The 18,629-nt window shown below is 38.6% G+C and overlaps 1 protein-coding gene across 3 annotated transcripts in view; it reads left to right on the forward strand.

Annotated features, from left to right (window-relative positions):
• The window catches only part of LOC126355468 (uncharacterized), a 190,702-nt gene that overhangs the window by 146,002 nt on the left and 26,071 nt on the right, over positions 1-18,629 (forward strand). Inside the window, exon 10 of one of the 3 annotated variants that reach the window (XM_050005786.1) lies at positions 9,861-9,960. The exons of the other annotated variants lie outside the window; for them this stretch is intronic. Coding sequence (XP_049861743.1) covers positions 9,861-9,913 — 53 coding nt within the window. The 3' untranslated portion in view covers positions 9,914-9,960. Of the gene's footprint in view, positions 1-9,860; positions 9,961-18,629 lie in introns of those variants that run through there. 3 annotated transcript variants of the gene reach the window in all.

Consider the following 18,629-nt stretch of genomic DNA (forward strand, 5'->3'; position numbering starts at 1 on the left):
TGGTCTTGTGTGTGTCAGTAAGCCACTTTGACAAGGCCATGACATCCTACAATCATACCCTGAAATGAGAACCATTCAGTCTGCGATTTTGTCCACAACCCCTAGAATAACTTTTCTTCATCCTCCCAATCTCTGCAATATCCTTGTCAGACCCTATGCTCCTTCTGCACCCATCTCCCTGCCCTATGGCTCCTACCCCTGTGACTCACCCTGCTGCAAGACTTGCCCTATGCACCCTCCTACCACACCACCCATACCAGCATTGTAACTGGCAAACCACACATTATTAAAGGTAGAGCTACTTGTGAAATGGCACATATTGTATACCATCTGTTATGTAAACACTGTTCCCCCTTTTAGATTGGCATTACTAGCACCAAGTTATCAGTTATGATGAATGGGCACAGGCTGAGGGTGTGTACCAGCAACATACAATATCCTGTGGCAGAGCATGCTCTACAACATGACAGTCATGACCTTGGTTCCTGTTTCACCACACATGCCATCTAGATTTTTCCTCCAGAGACCAGTATCTCAGAACTATGCAGGTGGGAACTAGAGCTACAACATGTCCTTGGTTCTCGCTACCCACCTTGCCTTAATTTACATTAATTTCTTTATTCTCAGTAACTATTCCTTCACAGTAACTACTCCTTTCTTCACTCTGTTTTAGTTTTCAACAGCTTCCATTTTCTGACCTGTCTATTTTTTGCTGTCTCCCTCCCTCCTCTGTTATATACAATGCACTTGGTTTTTTACTGTTATTAACTCATGCATGATGTTTTAGCAGTAATCTCCATCTTGCATATTACCTTGTTTTCCACCTCTAAGCTCTCAGGTTTTCAAATCTCATCCAGTGCAGTCCCCAACAATCAGTCTATCCTCATTCCGCCCAGTAAGTCTCCCCTGACCCAGGGTTCTGGGTGATTTTTCTGAACTCTACCCCTTTTCTGAAATCTGTCCAGTTCCTTTCCCTTCACCCTTCTTCCTTCCTCTTCAACCCTTCTGCCAGAAGGAGCTACTGGCTTTGAAAGCTTCCATGAGCGAAACATTTTTTTTAATATTTGCATTCTTCTGCCACTGCTTGGCAAGTAGATTTTTATCTATCCAGTTACATTATGCTTGATACTTTGAGATCTGTGCAATACATTGAATGTAATTGTACAGCTGCAGTGGATTCATTGCCCATCAAGATGAAGTAGTTATTTGGATGAATGGTGTCTATTACTTTGGACATGTCTGAAAGAACAGACACCATGCAATATCCGCAACTAAAGGAAAAATAAGGAACTTTTCATGTCATCTGCATTGGGACTTTATGCAGAATCAGCAGCAGTGAATGAAAATGTCTGCCAAACCAGGTTTCAAACCCAGGATATACCACTTGCTAGGCAGTTGTGTTAACCATTGTGTGATCCAGACACAGTATTTATCGTAATTGCACACACTATCTTGGCATGCTTCCTTGCCAGCCTACAGCTGTGGATTCCATGTGTGTCGTGGTGTCTGTTCTTTTGGAAATGTATGAAAGAACAGGCGCCATGCATTCATGTAATTGATTTGCCCTGATAGGCAATGAAACCACCACCTTCAGTGTAGATGCAAAATTACTTTCGACCTCTTGAGGGAATCTCAAAGTAGCAAACATGGAGAACATGGACAGGGACTGTGGATAGGTGGTGTTGAGTGGGAATGTGGATTGGCAGGAAGTGTGCTGAGACAGCCTGAGCAATTGCGGTAAACATTGTGTCTGGATGGCATAGTGGTTAATGCCACTGTCCAGTATGTAGGAGATCCCAGTCCAGCACACATTTTCAGTCTTCACCACTGATTTCTACATCTACATCTACATCTACATCTACATCTATACTCTGCAAATCATTGTGACGTGCATGGCAAAATGCATACTAGTTATTAGGGTTTCTTCCCATTCCATTTAGGATGGAGCACAGGAAGAATGATTTTTCTGAAGGCCTTTTTGCATGCAGTACCTATACTAATCTTATCCTCACAATTTCTATGTGAGTGATACTTGGGGAATTGTATTTTATTTCTAGAATCATCATATAAACCCAGTTCTGGAAACTTCATTAATAGACTTTCTCGGGGTAGTTTACATCTATCTTCAAGAGTCTACCAATTCAGTTCCCTTAGTATCTGTGTGACACTCTCCCACGGATCAAACAGATCTGTGACTATTCTTTCTGCCCTTCTCTGTAGATGTTCAACAGCCTGTATTAGTCCTATCTGGTATGGGTCCCACACACTTGAGCAATATTCCAGAGCAGGTCACAGAAGTGATTTTTAAGCAATCTCCTGTAGACTGATTGCTCTTCCCTAGTATTTTACCAGTAAACTTAAGCCTGCCACCTGCTTTATCCATAACTGAGCCTGTGTGATCATTCCATTTCATATCCCCACATCTCACATGCAGCTTCAGTTTACATCTCGGTGGATCTGAGTTTGTTGTCTACTGGGACAAATACACCACCTCCATTTCCCATTTGCCTTACCTTTTGATATGCCATTAAATTTTCCCCAAAAATTTGACTGCTATCAATTTCAGGTTTCAACCAGATTTCTGTACCTAGTAAGAACTGCAAGTGAGTGCCAAATCTGTGTGGAGTTCACTCAGCTGCTGTGCATGATAGATATGGTGTGAATAAACTTCACATCACTTGGAGGAAGTTGCCTAATGATACAGCGGCTTGCATAGAGTTGTACATGTGATGTGGCTACACATGGCCTCAAAGTTGCAGTGTGTGTAGGCTTGATATTTGCCTGTAGGCCTTGCTCTGTGTTATGACACAGCGAACTGTGTTTTGTTAGTTGCATAAAAAAGGTCGTGTGCCTGTTTTGTTGTGCTCAAAAGTTGCTCAAATGCTGAAAGTGAGTCAACCCGTAAGGTTTGGATAGTAAGTGATGGAGAACAGATGCCACTCACTCAGCTTTTCCACAAAAATGCAGTGCGCTAACGTCTGGTCACCCTTCTGCATTGTTAACAATTAATGTTGATTTAATTTTGTCAAACAACAATTGGTATGAATTTCATCACTATTGGCCCAAAAGGGGTTTCCCATTTAGCTTCTTCTTGTATTTGTCTTTTGTTTCCCTATACTATTAAACATGTATATATTGTGCCACATAGTGGCCCCTTCATACAGCCTCCTTGTACCTCTGGTTACAACTCTCAGGTGAACCAGTTCTAGTGACAAGATAGTATTTTGGCATTTTGTAATATTTTGATGGGGATGACCGTTTGTGGTAATGTTGCGTGTACTCTTATAAAGTTTGTGTGTTAAAGGATATGTTGTCAGGAAACCGATACAATGGGAAAGCAGACACAACTTGCTTCAACTTACACATGAGATTTTGTTGTTGTTTTATTTTGTTTTTAATTCTCTCGCTCTGATAGTACAATGAACAAAGGGTAGAATGGTTTTGTGGTCCATTATAGTAAGAAAATCTAGCATGGGGTTTTCTTTTTAGAGAGAGTAACATCTATATTCCTTTGAGCACCAGTTACTTTTTGAAAAGAGGAGACTGCTCCTGTTTGTTTAATGCTATGAGGTCTACTTCCACTTTTGTCTTTCAGAATTTCGTCAGTATTCTGTCCCTTATATGGATATGACAGACTTGTGATTCAACATTTGCATTCATTCTCTCTATTAGATTTGAGCCACATGCATCTGTTAACTTAGGGCTTTGTGCTGTGTGACTGTTGCATTGAGCTGATGTAATGATGCTTATTCCTAAGTGGATTCTTGCCTCAGTTGAAACCAAGTGCACATCACAGAGTTATATCACTTTTTTGTGATTTAACTACAATCAAACACTATCATTGCAATTTCAGCTGCCTTGTTCCCTACAGTTACAATGTAATCAGATGAAAAACAGGGCCTTTATCTTGTGTACATCTCCTAGATTCGTACAACTTTCATACTCATTTTCTTTGACTCTTTCTCTAGTTCTGCCATTTCCAGAATGAGAATCCTAGCTTTTAAGTGTAGAAATTTTAGTGTGCTACTGGCATCTGATGAAAACATAACAAAGCGGTGGGGGTTGTTTGCAGCCAAACAGTGTCCAATCACAAGCCTTAACCAGGTTTTTGTACAAAATGTTCAAGTCTGAAGGTACTCTATAACTTGTATAAACCTTCTGGAATCCTTAACATTTGTTAATATGTCATATGTTTGTAAATGAATTTTATCTGTGCTCTCCAGGACTGCAGAGGTATTGGTGCCACCTTTTTGATGCATTAATTACATAACATATTGTAGCACCATTTTCAGTGCAGCATTGTCTTCCAATCTCTCCCATTTAATGACCACAACCATATGTTTTGTACATTAGTCCAGAGTCAAAAGATACATCTTAATCCATGTTCTCAATACCTGCACACAACTTTTATGTACAGCAATTTTCTGTCATAGTACTTTCTTTACGTACTATGCTGAAATTGTAGATTTGAGAGATAAACTCTGTGGTGTTTGATTTTATGGACTCTGCCTCTTCACTTCATTCTGATTCCAACAGAGTTAACTGTTTTAATTTAGTTTGCATATTTCTGGAGTTTTGTCATTTTGTGGATGTTATTACCATGGCTAATAAAACCTGGCTAGCCGCATGGTCTAACGTGCTGATTCCCAAGCAGGAAGGCATGCAGGTCCCTGGCACAAATTCACCCAGTGGATTAGTGTTGAGGTCCGGTGTGATGGCCAGCCTGTGGATGGTTTTTAAGGTGGTTTTCCATCTGCCTCGGTGAATGCAGGCTGGTGCCTCATTCCACCTCAGTTATACTATGTTGGTGATTGCTGCACAAATACTGTCTCCACATGCGCGTACACCATAATTACTGTACAAAACAAACATCTGTGGTTACACTTGTCTGGTATGAGACATTACCAGGGGAGGGGGGGGGGGGGGGGGGGGGGGAGAGTCAGGTCCACTGGGGGCCGAACTGTACAACAACCCTGGATTTGGTATGGGGTGGCAGCAGGGTGGGTGGACCACTGTGGCCTGTTGTGGGATTGCAAACCACTGAGGGCTACGGCGGGATGAAGCCTCTCCATTGTGTCTAGGTCCCCAATTTGATACACACACACACACACACACACACACACACACACACACACACACACACACACACAGAGTGGCTAACAACTTAGGTTTTTGTAAGTTGCATTAACTTGTTCAGTTTCAGATGTTGTATTTAGTAAGTCATATTTATTTCTTGTAAGCTGTTGAGAACTGCACCTGAAATGTGAACCAGTTAAATAATTTTCACTTCAACCCTTGAATAGTTCCAAAGTGCATTGATTCAAATCAGTGTACAGCTGGACCTAGAAAATGCTTTTTGACAACCTGGCTGTGCTGCTATTCTGATGGTATTGCTACCTCCTAAGGTTTCTGTTGTGTTCTCAGTGGCTTAAGTAATCACACAATGCCAGTTTCTGGCAGTCAATTTGAGCAATTTATATTTCGCTGTATGCATGCACAGCTCACTACTGCAATTTATTGTTGAATTTTGATAGCTTTCCCCCCCCCCCCCCCCCTTCTAGTTCCAGTCTTGCTTTTATCAGTTGACACAATGTGGATATGTTCATCATCTCCTGAATTAGCTTTTGATTTTTATCTTTTAGGAATTCAGTTTTACTCAGCAGGCAAGGAGAACTTAGTTTTGTAAATGGACATTCTCCCTTTATCTCATCCTTGCTTATAGTAGTGCACAATTGTTTAATTTTTACATAAAATTTTGCATAGCAGCTAATGATATCTCTCTTCATTGTAGTTGAAGTCCAATATATTGCCTGATTTCATCAAGATATTAATTTATTCAAATCAAGTGTATCGTATTACACTGTTCTCATTTTTTGATTCGTGCAACATGATGACTGCAGTCATTATTGTAATTTGTCATCTGGGTCCTCATTCAAATGACTAGTACAGATGTACAAAAGTTCAGTAATGTCATTGCTAGCATACAGGACTCCTTTTATAGTTGTCTCATCATTAAGATTTCACTGAATGTGTAACATACCAGCTGTTGTAGGACTGTCATGTATGCAACTGCATCTAGAGGTAATGCTACTACATCACTGTGGAGCTGGTGCACAGTTCGTGTTGTCAAAAATACATCACTAGCAAAAATGGCTCTGAGCACTATGGGACATAACTACTGAGGTCATTAGTCTCCTAGAACTTATAACTAATTAAACCCAACTAACGTAAGGACATCACACACATCCATGCCCGAGGCAGGATTCGAACCTGCGACCATAGCAGCCGCGTGGTTCCAGACTGTAGCGCCTAGAAGCGCTCGGCCACTTCGGTCAGCAGACATCACTAACAGGGAGCACTGATAACATTGGCCAAGTGAAATGAGGTTCCAAGATGGAGTGAATTGTCAGCAACATTAGAGCTATCCTTCTTTACTGTTGTTACCCAACACTATCTGCATGACCTACCATGTGCAATATGTTAAAGGGAAGTGAAATCATAACTACAATATTTCAGTCTACATTCTCATGTCTTGCAGCATTTCTATGTATTTCTCAGTTTCTTTGGAACTGTTATTCAACTGTTCATTAGCCCCAAAGGATCAGTAATAAAGGTTTTTGCCACTCAATATTTTCACAGTAATTCTTCAATGAAACAGATTTCAGTACACTTATGAGATAGATTTCATGCATAAAGAACCAAAATGACCAGATATGCATAGTAGCACTTCTGAAAGGAGCGTTACAGAGATGCACAATCTGCTTTGGGTCAAGACAGTGAGCACTTTTTAAGTATGTCATGAAGAGTACTGGTGTTATCTGTGCAGTCTGGAGGCTGGTTTAATGTAACTCTCCACACTTGTCTATCCTGTGCAAGACTCTTCATTTCTGCATCAGTGCTGCAACTGCTTGAACCTGCTTACTGCAGTTTTGCACTCAAGGTGCCATGTAATCGTGACTTATTTAGTTTCATAATCGAAAAAAAGGTCTTTTACACAAATATGCCAATCAAAATATTGTAGCAGTTTTGCAACCTCATTATGAAGACATGGAAAATCTATCTGAGAAAAACAATGTAAATGTCCTGGACAATTATAATGTACAAAAGATTTGTAATGAAAATTGGAATTACCTTGTAGGTCAGTCAGTTACATCTGCATATGCACAGGGGTGCTTTCCACTGAAATGTCAAACTGTCTCAAAAACAGCTTGAAAACAGATGTAAGATGGACAGTGTTCTCAAAACCTTTATGAAACAATCATTGTAATTCTTTCAAGGCCACAGTGAATTCTTCAGACCTCATGCTTTCTTCAATGCCAGTGAGATTAGTGAACTGGATTGTGTTTGTCAGAATGTGTCTCTTCTGCAATGTGTTTTTTTTTTTCTTAAATGCAACCCCAACAAATCAGAAAGAAGTGAACTTGCAGTGTCTTACTGTGTGCTGGGTGCAGTCAAACCCACTTGAAATGCAAAGTCTGCAATTCATTCCAGATGTTCTAATTTACATTCTGGTACTTCTTTTGCCTTCATGAATTCAACAATAGTGAGATTTAAATTTAAAACAATGTGTAGGCATGCTCCTTGACTTAACAAATGCACTTTGCAGTAATATATGAGACCTCCATACTCTTTGTTCATTTCCACAGAAAATGGAATAATGAGTGCAACTTTAGAAATTTTACTATTTTTACCAGCAATTTCTTTAAGTTTTCCTTGCCTGCAAATTTAGGACAAAGTGCTTCTTGATGTACAGAACAATGAATCCCATATTTTGATCATTGTAATTTTTTGCTCTTTCATTGTCATCCAAAAGTTTAAATTTTTGCTACATGGTACTATAATGCTGGTTTGTAGCAAATAAGTAGTACACGTTGCTTAGGCAAGTTGAGAATTGTCACCCTTCTCTTCTGTCATTTACATTTATTTTAAAGGACTGTGATGATAGATCACTAGAGTACCTCATTTTCTGCAAACAGCCATTCCACCTGTGAATGTTCTCCATACCACAAACAAATAGCAAAGGGTAAATAGTGCTGACACCATGATTCTGCTGAACTCAGAGAGTTGTGCCAACTGCAAAATGCTGCACCGCAGTGTTAAATGAAATGTCCCTCTGTTCTGGAAGGAGTGAGCAAAGCCTTGGTCCACAAATGCTGCACACATGAAGCTTGGCATGCCATGGCCAGTGCTGCTTTATAGCTTGCTCAGTGTGCAGACTGAATGAACTTTGGGAATAGGCTACAGCTCTGTCTCACTGCTTTCACAACCACTACCTTTCTTTCACATCTTTTGACTCTGTAAATTTGCAGCCACATTTCTATATGAGTTATATACAACATTTTGCTATTTCTGACAATAGAAAATCCCAGATGGAATAACAGTATGAACTAAAATAGATTACCACTCTCCAAATACAGAAAGCACTACTCAACACTGCCTCTATGTGGTGAGTAGCAATCCATCCTAATTCACATTGTTATTGCATCCTATATTTTCCATTGTTTGATTTAAGTGGATTCTATTTTATACTAAACATACTACAACCGAGTGCTATTTCCCTTTATTACTGTTATCTATCACATTACCTTACTTAGTTTCCATTCTGTCCTTTTTCTATTTTGCTGTGTTTCAATTTTGCCTACCCCCCTCCCCCCCCCCCCCCCTACACACACACTTTGCACTGCTGCTAAAAGCATCTCCTGTGTGGTGATTAGCAATCCATCCTAATGCATACTGTTATTTCATTCCAGATCCTCCACTGTTTGATTTTGCCTTCCGTCCTACAGTCCAGTGCTGATTTCTTTTGTTAGTGTTCTCTTTCCTATAACATTATTTAGAGTCCATCCTTTTCTTTGTCTACTTTCATGTGTTTCCTTTTTTACTTCCACATGTTTTCCACCTGCCAGTCATGCACCCTCACTGCTCATTGTTTCCTCCATGTTGTCAGCAGCAAGATATCTTAATTAATATAATTTTTTGCTCCATGTATTTTATCCCTGATAAATTCAGCATTTTGAAGACTGTATTCCAGTTAATGTTACTGGAATTTTTTTCTAAATCTTCAAATTATATAAATCTTCAATCTGTATTCTAGATAGATCATAATGTCAGTACTGTCTCACACCTACATTTCTTCAGAACCCAAGCTGCTCTTTTCCAGATCAGCTTCTACCAGACTTCTGTAGATGATACAATCATGGCTTATGAGAAATAGTCATATAGTTTTAACTGTCACCTCAAAAAAAAAAAAAAAAAAAAAAAAAAAAAAAAAAAAAAAAAAAAAACAGTCTGCTACAGTGATAGCATTAGTCAGTCTCTTCACATTAACCCTTCAGTGCAATGCATTTTCCTCAGGGGTGGATGACTTGGTGGAAACATTGGTTGTAAAAGGTTACGTTTTGGCTGTTCAAGAAAGTTTTGCAAGTGACTAAAAAAACTGCATTACCCAGCCTTTTCCAGAGAGATTTTGTGCAAATGTTAATGTGAAGTCACATTATGTTGTTGCTCTTCAACAATGTAGACAATGCCATATTAGTAGGCCTCCTACTCCCTTGACTTTTGTTCTCATAGTAAATTCATTTGGTTAGTACCACATCCCTAAAAGTTCTTCCCCATGAAGAAATGTATGAAATACAATGTGTGTGTGTGTGTGTGTGTGTGTGTGTGTGTGTGAAAGAGAGAGAGAGAGAGAGAGAGGGGGGGGGGGAGAATTGTAAAGTGTATTTATGACTACCTCCTTGAAATACCAGATATGAATATGAGATGTATGTAAACTCTGAAGTACACTGAATTAATTGTATATTTTGCTATTCATTTGTCTGAACATGAAACTGAAGTCTTCAGAAATTCTCTTCTCACAGAATCTTTAAAAGGCAACAATGGTTGCACCTTTCTCCACCTTTCGCATCAATGAATTGGTGTAAGGATCCAGAAAATGGTGTATGTGAGGAACACCAAATGGTAAGATTATGAACAACTTATTGCTGAAATACTGCATGTATACAGATTGTTCTTTGCTAACACATTACCCTTAAAATATCTGTGAGATGGAATTTCTAATAACAACATGGCTTAATCAGTTTGTTCCCTACACATATCACTGTGCTTACTGTGGTGTGTCCATGAATGCAGTTCTTGTTGATCATGCAATATCTCACTAACCAGAAGACAACAGTAGTTGGCACTCTGTAGTAACAAAATATTATTATCTGGTACTAATTTTCATATGTGCCTTTTGGGGTTACTGTGACACATATTCCTGCATTTCCTTCTTCTCCAGGGAGCATCTTTCTATATGGGAAAAGCCATAACTGCATGGATATGTACTTCGAAACTGATATGACGATGTTCTAATCATTATAATTTGAAAATAGTAGTACTTAATTCTTGTGTCAAAACTACAGTACCGTCATCTCTGGTATTTACTCAAACAGAAAAAAATTGCAACACCAAAGAGTAATCATGCACCATAAATGAAAGCTGGTATGTGTGTTTCTACATCTAAAAGATGGTGTCCATTCAAATTTTGTGCTAGTCACGTAAGAGTTGCACTAGTAGCTAGGGATGTGTCAAACTGACCAGATGAAACTGATACCAGTATTTTTTTGGTCTTGACTATAACAGGCATTTTTTTATTTTTTACTGATAACAGAGAGAGGGGAGAGGGTACAAAATATCTAGCCATAGCAGCAGTTTTTAAAATTTTCATTTTTAAATAAATCTTTTGTAGAAAGAAAGAGTGATTCTTATTACAAAAAGTGCATTGGTGTGAAATATTGCATTATCATAGAAAATTGGAAAAGAAATGAGTGCTGTTTTAATAACAATGCCAACAGAAATTAGCAAAAAACACATGGGATAAGAATTAGTACAACATTGCTGAAACTGTTATGTCCAGTGCCATGTTTCATGGCGTAAGGTATGCCTATATGGACAATGTGCAAGACTTGCCCCTACCAGGTCCGTTCAGTAGTTTCTCGCTGTCACCACTTGACAATTGTTGTGTGACAGAATGGCACCAATCCTAATCTGGCAAAGTTTTTATGAAGTGACATAACAATGAAATACAATACTTCATTTGCTTTAAAAGATAAAAGATTTTTTTGCCATTTCTATGAAACAACAGAAGAGGTAAGAAATTATGGTAACAGTAATAAATTGAAAACTTAACAACAATTCATTCACAGTATACAATAAAAATAGAAAGGAGCTGATCTGCTTTCTGTGTCTACATAATATACCTTTACATGCTTTCAGCCCTTGAATATGGACAAATTAACCTGAAAAATACGATTCTTTAACCTCAGTTTTTAACCTCATATGACACCCCCATTACAACATGATTTTGAGCAGAGTTTCAAAAAATTAGAATCAGCAGCAGAGTACTGATGATTTTTTTGTAATATTCCATGACTTACCACTTCTCAAGTAAAGCAGCAAACGGTGGAGGGACTAAGTTTTATTTATTTGCCTACTTGATTTAATACTTTGATTCTATGTATCTCGAAACCAACAGGGTCAAAGTTTTTCAATCTTAGTACAATTTCTACATTTATTTCAGCTGTGCAGCAAATAACAGAAATAAAAACAAAAAGTTGGTTATTTCGGAAATTGGTTATTTTGAGTGGTTTTCAGAGCCAGGTTAAACTGGCATGGAAGCAAACTGCTACAACCGAAAACTGGAAGTTTTAGCGACAACCAATATGAGAGTGTAAATCAGGTTTGCTTTTAATACATGCTGTTATGGTCATGAGCATTAGTTACCTTGAGATTGCACGTGGTGAGTTGATGTTAGTCAAGAATGCCTTCAAAGCAAGAAAGATGCCGTTATCAATGCGTCACTGAGTTTGAGCAAGGTCATGTAAAAGAGCTACAAGAATGACTGGATGTTGCTTCTGTGAAGACTTGGCAGGAATGTAGCCACTGTACATGACTGCTGGCAGCAGATGTCATGAGAATATATGGTCACAAGACCAGGCTCTAGACAGCCATATGGCACTACTGAGAGGGATGAACGAAGTGTTCGGTGTATGGCACTGGTGCATTGTACTGCATCTGCTGCAGCAATTTGAGCAGTAGTTGGCATCACAGTGGATTTATTATTTTATGTTATTTACACGATTAGTTCCATAGTACCAAATTTAGGAGCAAATCTCCAAGGTCATCAAATGTGTCAGTACATGAAATTATAACATAAAAGTAGTAACAAATAAGCTATGATGTTTATGAACCCAAACAAATCAAGCCATAAGCTTAAGTAGTGGTATAATTACAAATCAGTTACTTCAAGGACTCCAAGCTCGACAGCCTTTAGCATGCATTCCGCTGACCCCAAACCACTGCCATTTGTGACTTCATTGGTGTCAAGTGGGAGCTCATTGGAGAGTAGGGTGGAGGTCTGTTGTATTTTCTTATGAAAGCTGGTTCTGTCTCAGTGCCAGTGATGGCCATGTGTCAGTTAGAAGGCAGTTGGTTGAGCACCTGCACCTAACTTGGAAGCATACTAGACACACTGGACCTACACCTGGACCTATGGTCTGGGGTGCAGTTTTGTATGACTGCAGGAGCACTCTCATTGTTATCCCTTGCACCCTGACTGCAAATTTGTATGTCAGTCTGGTGATTCAACCTGTTGTGCTGCCATTCACTAACACCATTCCAGGGAGTTTCTTTCAATAGGGTAATGGTTGCCCACATACTGCTGTTGTAATGCAACATGCTCTACAGTGTCAACATGTTGTCTTGCCCTGCTGACCTGTCTCCGATTGAGCACATACAGGACATCATCAGAAAACTCCAGCATCATCCACAAACAGCATTAACAGTCCCTTTACTGAGTGACCAAGTGCAGTAGGCATGGAAATCTATCCCACATACTGACAATTGGCACCTGTGCAACACAATGCATGCACCTTTAAATGCTTGCATTGAACACTTTGGTGGTTACACTGGTTATTAATTACCAGCATTTCCCATTTGCAATGGATTATCTAATTTGTACATTAACCTGTGTTCTTGCAATATTAATCATTTACAGATGTTACCTAGAAATGTATTCCAAAATTTTATTACTCTACATTATTTACTTTTTGGTGTTGCAATTTTTTACTATCACTGTATTTATCCCCTGAAATATAGTGATCATCAATGAAAATATCAGAACAACATGATTCTATTTGAAGGCAAAAACTGTGTTCAGTGGGTCGACCTTTTGGAACTATTCCTTTACTTATAGTGTGGATGCAATCTTTCAACAGCATTAATATATCTCTTTTTATTACAGTGAGAGACTTAAATCATAGAATTTATTTTGTAATTTTAGCATAGTAAACAGTGTGTTCCATATATTTAAACTCAGTTTGGAAGTTGTTAGAGAAATAGATCTCCTTCTGATTTCACCCACTTTATATCCTGATTTGTGATAGAAATATTAAAGACATTTTCAAAAAAAATTTCAGAATTCCAGATAATATGATATTTGTTTAGCTACTTTTAAGTAATTGAAAGGCAGTTCAACAAATCTCAACAATATGTCTTTCTAAAATTATATCAACAAAAATAATCAATTTTTGAAAATATAATCTAATTGGATGGATTTAAAAAATGAATTTGGTAGGAGTAAACACAAATAGGCTAAGGGAATGTATGCACTTTTGAAGTTTATGGCTCCTTTTTCTGGCAGAAGGATTAAAGGTACCATAGAGGGATGAAGGAAAAGAAGTGGCTAGGTTTAGGAAATGAGGAGAGTTTGGAAAAATGTTTAGAACTGCAGGTCCACGGAGAAGAAAAGTAAAAGGATTTTCCTCCTCCCCATCAAATCATATTTAGGATTCCCACTTTTGGTTTGTAATTTTGTTAATGTTCAGATCAAGAACTGTCTCTAGCTAATATTTCTTTTTGCAACCTCCAGATTTCCATTAGACTCCAGAAGATCTTTGTTCATTCTCAGAGTACAATAAGATGGGATCTTTTTCCATCCAAGACTCATTCTATGGTTGAAAACAATATATCTTCAGCTAGCTTGCTAAGTGTAATGATTCTGAGATTTTTCTGATAGCCTTTGAGGATCCCTCTTGATGGAAAGCCATGGTTTCTGTCTATAGTAACTCCCAAAAGAGATAGTGCTTCATCTGCCAATTGCACCACACCAAGAGTCTCTATCTCTGCTGCAAGTGTCATTGGAGCCCTCACTTGTAAACATGAGTTTGAGCCCTCTATAATTATGATCCTAGACATATGGTGTCCCAGTAGTTTAAAGCTCCCAGGAAACGGGCATATTTTGGGCCACAGATTGTACTGAGCATTTCAAACAATTCCATCCATTACCTGGTACAGAACTTAAACAATTCTACTGAATGGTAGTGTCTCCTTATATGTCACCTGTGGACATGTCCCCTAGGAGTTAATAGGTTCCCCTGAGGAAACTGATGTTAGAAACACTTTTATCTTGACCCCTTAAACTATTTGCATTCTCTACAGTGACCAATATTTAAAATCAGGTTTAACTCACCTTTTCATAATGCTGCTATGCATCTTCCACTGTAAATGAATATGCTTCCTCAGATGTAGTACAGGACTCAAATAAAAAGTTAAAAAGTTTCACCAAAGCTTAATTTTTAGAGCTTGTGGCTCTTGACTGAATAAAATCTCTGAATGGGCATCTGCTAAATTTTTTGTTTCAACCTGTATGGCCACCTGCTACTTTTAAATAATAGAAAACCCATTCCCACACATACACCTTCCCTAGAGGATAAGTCCAGAAACCCTCCACTAGAAGATATTAGTCTGCCTAGGCTTAATTTCAGTTTACATCTACTGCTACATCTACATCATGCAAACTATTGTCAGGTGAATGGCAGAGGGTACATCCCATTGTACCAGTTATCAGCTTTTCTTCCTGTTCCATTCACTTATGGAGTGTGGAAAGAATGATTGATTGAATGCCTCTGTGCATGCAATAATTATTCTAATCTTATCCTCTGATCCCTTTGTGAGCGATATGTAGGGGGTTGTAGTATATCCCCAGAGTAATCATTTAAAGCCGGTTCTTGAAATTTCCTTAATAGACTTTCTCAGAATAGTTTACATCTGTCTTCAAGACTCTGTCAGTTCAGTTCCTTCAGAATTTCTGTGACATTGTCCCATGGATTAAACAAACCTGTGACCATTCATGCTGCCCTTCACTGAATACATTCAATATCCCCTCGTAGTCATTTCTGGTATGGGTCCTACACACTTCAGCAGTATTCTAGAACTGGCCACCTGAGTGACTTGTAAGCAACCTCTTTCATAGACTGATTGCACTTACCTAGTATTCTATCAATAAACTGAAGTCTACCATCTGCTTTCCCACAACTGAACCTATGTGGTAATTCAATTTCATATTTACGAAGTGTTACGCCCAGGTATTTGTATGTGCTGGTTGATACCAACAATGACTTGTTGACATCATAGTCATAGGATACTACACTTTTTTGTTCTGTAAAGTGCACCATTTTACATTTCTGCACATTTAGAGCAAGTTGCCAATCTCTACACCATATTGAAATCCTATCAAGATCTGATTGAATATTTATGCAGCTTCTCTCAGGTAGTACTTCATTATAGGTAACTGCATCATCTGCAAAAAGCCTGATTTTACTATTAATATTGTCTGCAATGTCATTAATATACAGCATGTACATCAAGAGTCCCAACACTCTTTCCTGGGGCACACCTAAAGTTACTTCTACATCTGATTATGACTCTTCATCCAAGAAGACATGCTGTGTCCTCCCTATCAAAAAGTCATCAATCCAGTCACAAATTTCACTTAATACCCCATATGATCATACTTCTGACAATAAGCTTAAGTGTGATACTGATTCAAATCCTTTTTTGAAGTCAAGGAACACTGCATCTACCTGGTTGCCTTAATCCAAAGCTTTCAGTGTGTAATGTGAGAAAGGTGATAGCTGGCTTTCATATGAGGATGGTTTGAAAAGTTCTCAGAAGCACCACAAGAGGCCAGTGCTAGCGCAACAAGTTTCCACTTGATATCCATTGGATCTGTTGTTGCTCCCATGTAACGAATTTGTGAAGGTGGAAAAAATCGAGATTCGAGCAGTGATTAATATTTTGTAAAGAAAGGTATGAAAGAAAAGGACTTTCATGCATATTTCCAGAATACATTGGGGGACTCTGCTCCTTCATAGTCAACTGTTGCCATGTGGACAAATGCATTTGAATTTGGTCGAAAGAGCTTAGATGTGGTTGGCCAAGATGTGTCACTACTCCAGAAATCATTGCAAAAACGCACAAAATGGTCATGGAGGATAGCCAATTGAAAGTGCATGAAATTTATAATGCTTGCCAGATGTCATCTGAAATAGTACATCACATTTTACTGAAGAATTAAAAATGAAAAAATTATCTGCAAGATGGGTGCTGTGACTATTGACACTGGATCAAAAATACATGCAGTAGCCGTGGCAAAATTACAGATTCACTTCAAATGAAGAATTGATAGCCGGAGTTGACAACTATTTTGCAGGCCTAGAGGAAGCTCATTTTCGAGAGGGGATCCAGGCACTGGAACATCATTGGACCAAGTGCATTAATCTACAAGAGGACTACATTGAAAAATAAAAAAAGTTTCAGTGATGTAAGTTTTTCTTTTCTATTCTGAGAACATTTCAAACCACCCTTGTACGATTTATGTTTTTGAAATCTGTGCTGACTGACATTGAGGAAATCATTCTGTTCAAGATACTTCATTATGTTTGAGCTCAAAATATGCTCTAAGATTCTACAACAAATTCATGTTAAGGATATTGGATGGTAGTTTTGGGGATCACTTCTACTGCACTTCTTGTAGATGCATGTGACCTGTGCTCTTTTCCAAGAACTGGGCACAGATTTTTGTTTGAGAGATCTACAATAGATTATAGTTAGATGTCAGGCTAACTCAGCCACAAATTCAGTATAGAATCTGACAGGGATTCTCCCCAAGCCTGGAGCTTTGTTCAGTTTTAACGTTTTCAACTGTTTCTCAACAACACTGACACTCATACACATTCCATTTATCTTTTCAGTGGTACAAGTATTTAATTGGGGCAACTCTTCTGGGTTTTCCTTTGCAAAGGAACATTTGAAAATAGAGTTAAGCATTTCAACTTTTGCTTTGCTATCCTCAACTTCATTCCCTGTCTTATCCCCTGTCCTATTCCACTCTAACTTTGGTGTCGCTAACAACCTTCACATATGACCAGAATTTCTTTGGATTTTGTGAAACGCCATTTTACAATATTCTGCTATGGTAGTCACTGAATGCACCATGCATTGCTCTCTTAACAGCCAAAAGCATGTCATTCAGCAGCTATCTATCTATAGCCCTATGTTTTGTTTCACGCCTCTTATGCAGTAATCTCTGTTTCTTTACAGTGACTGTATACAACTGAGGTTCGCTCCCATTATGAACTGTTGTAATGGGTACATATCTAACCAGTTCCTCTACATTCTGCTGAACTGTGCTGAAAGTTTAAAGTTCCTCATTGAGATATGACACTACTGATTGTTTATCTAGTTTACTGAACATATATATCTTTCTGCTTGTTTTTAGTTGTCCTATGTATTTTGGTAATCATTGTTTCCACAACTGTGTCATTGTCAGTGATACCAGTTTCAATGTGGACATCCTCAGAGACATCAGGTTCATTTGTTTCCATTAGATCCAGGGTATTCCCATCATGAGTGGGGTTCCTAACTATCTGTTCTAGGTAGTATTCAGAGAAATAAAGTTTCATAGTATTTCTTATCATGCCCACCACTAACAAAACTGTAAATTTCCCAGTTAATTGTTGGATGATTAAAGTCTCATCCAATAATTACAGTATGATGGGGGGGGGGGGGGGGGGGGGGGGGACTTACGAACAAGTGAACTCAAGTTTTCTCTAAAGCTTTTGGTTACATCAGGAGATGAGTCTGGTGGGCAATAGAAGGACCCAATTATCATTTTATGCCTATCCCTACTCAGTATTGCCCAAAGAATCTCATATGCAGCTTCTATCTCTATCTCATTGGATATGGGTTTCTTGTTTACTGCAACAAATACACAGCCTCCGTTTTCCATTTGTCTATCCCTTCGATATGGACTTAAATTTTCCCCAAAAATCTCACTGCTATCAGTTTCAGGCTTCAACCAGCTATCTATACCTAGTATTATGTGAGCTTCACTACTTTTCATGAGAGCTTCAAACTCTAGCTGTTAGTTGTGAATTCTTTGTCAGTTTACTATTTGAATTTTAATAATCTCACCTATGGGAGGCATTTCTTTCAATCTTACACTCATACTTCTGGGTTTCCTCACAGCTATCAGTATCTGGATTGGATGGAGAGTCGCCTAATCCAAAAAACCTTTGAGAGCACCCCACACACAGTCAGTTACCTGAGTAGCAGCTTCTGATGTGTAGTGCACACCTGACTTTTTTTTTTGGGGAGACCCTAATTTCTCAACCCTGTGATGCAAATCTAGGAAGTCACAACCTAGCTTGTCACAAAACCTTTGAAGCCTCTGGTTCAGTCCTTCCACTTGACTCACAACCAAAGGGCCATGATCAGTTCTGGGGACAATACCACAAATTGTGAGCTCT

The sequence above is a fragment of the Schistocerca gregaria genome, chromosome 3 (assembly GCF_023897955.1).
Source record: "Schistocerca gregaria isolate iqSchGreg1 chromosome 3, iqSchGreg1.2, whole genome shotgun sequence".
NCBI lineage: Eukaryota > Metazoa > Arthropoda > Insecta > Orthoptera > Acrididae > Schistocerca > Schistocerca gregaria.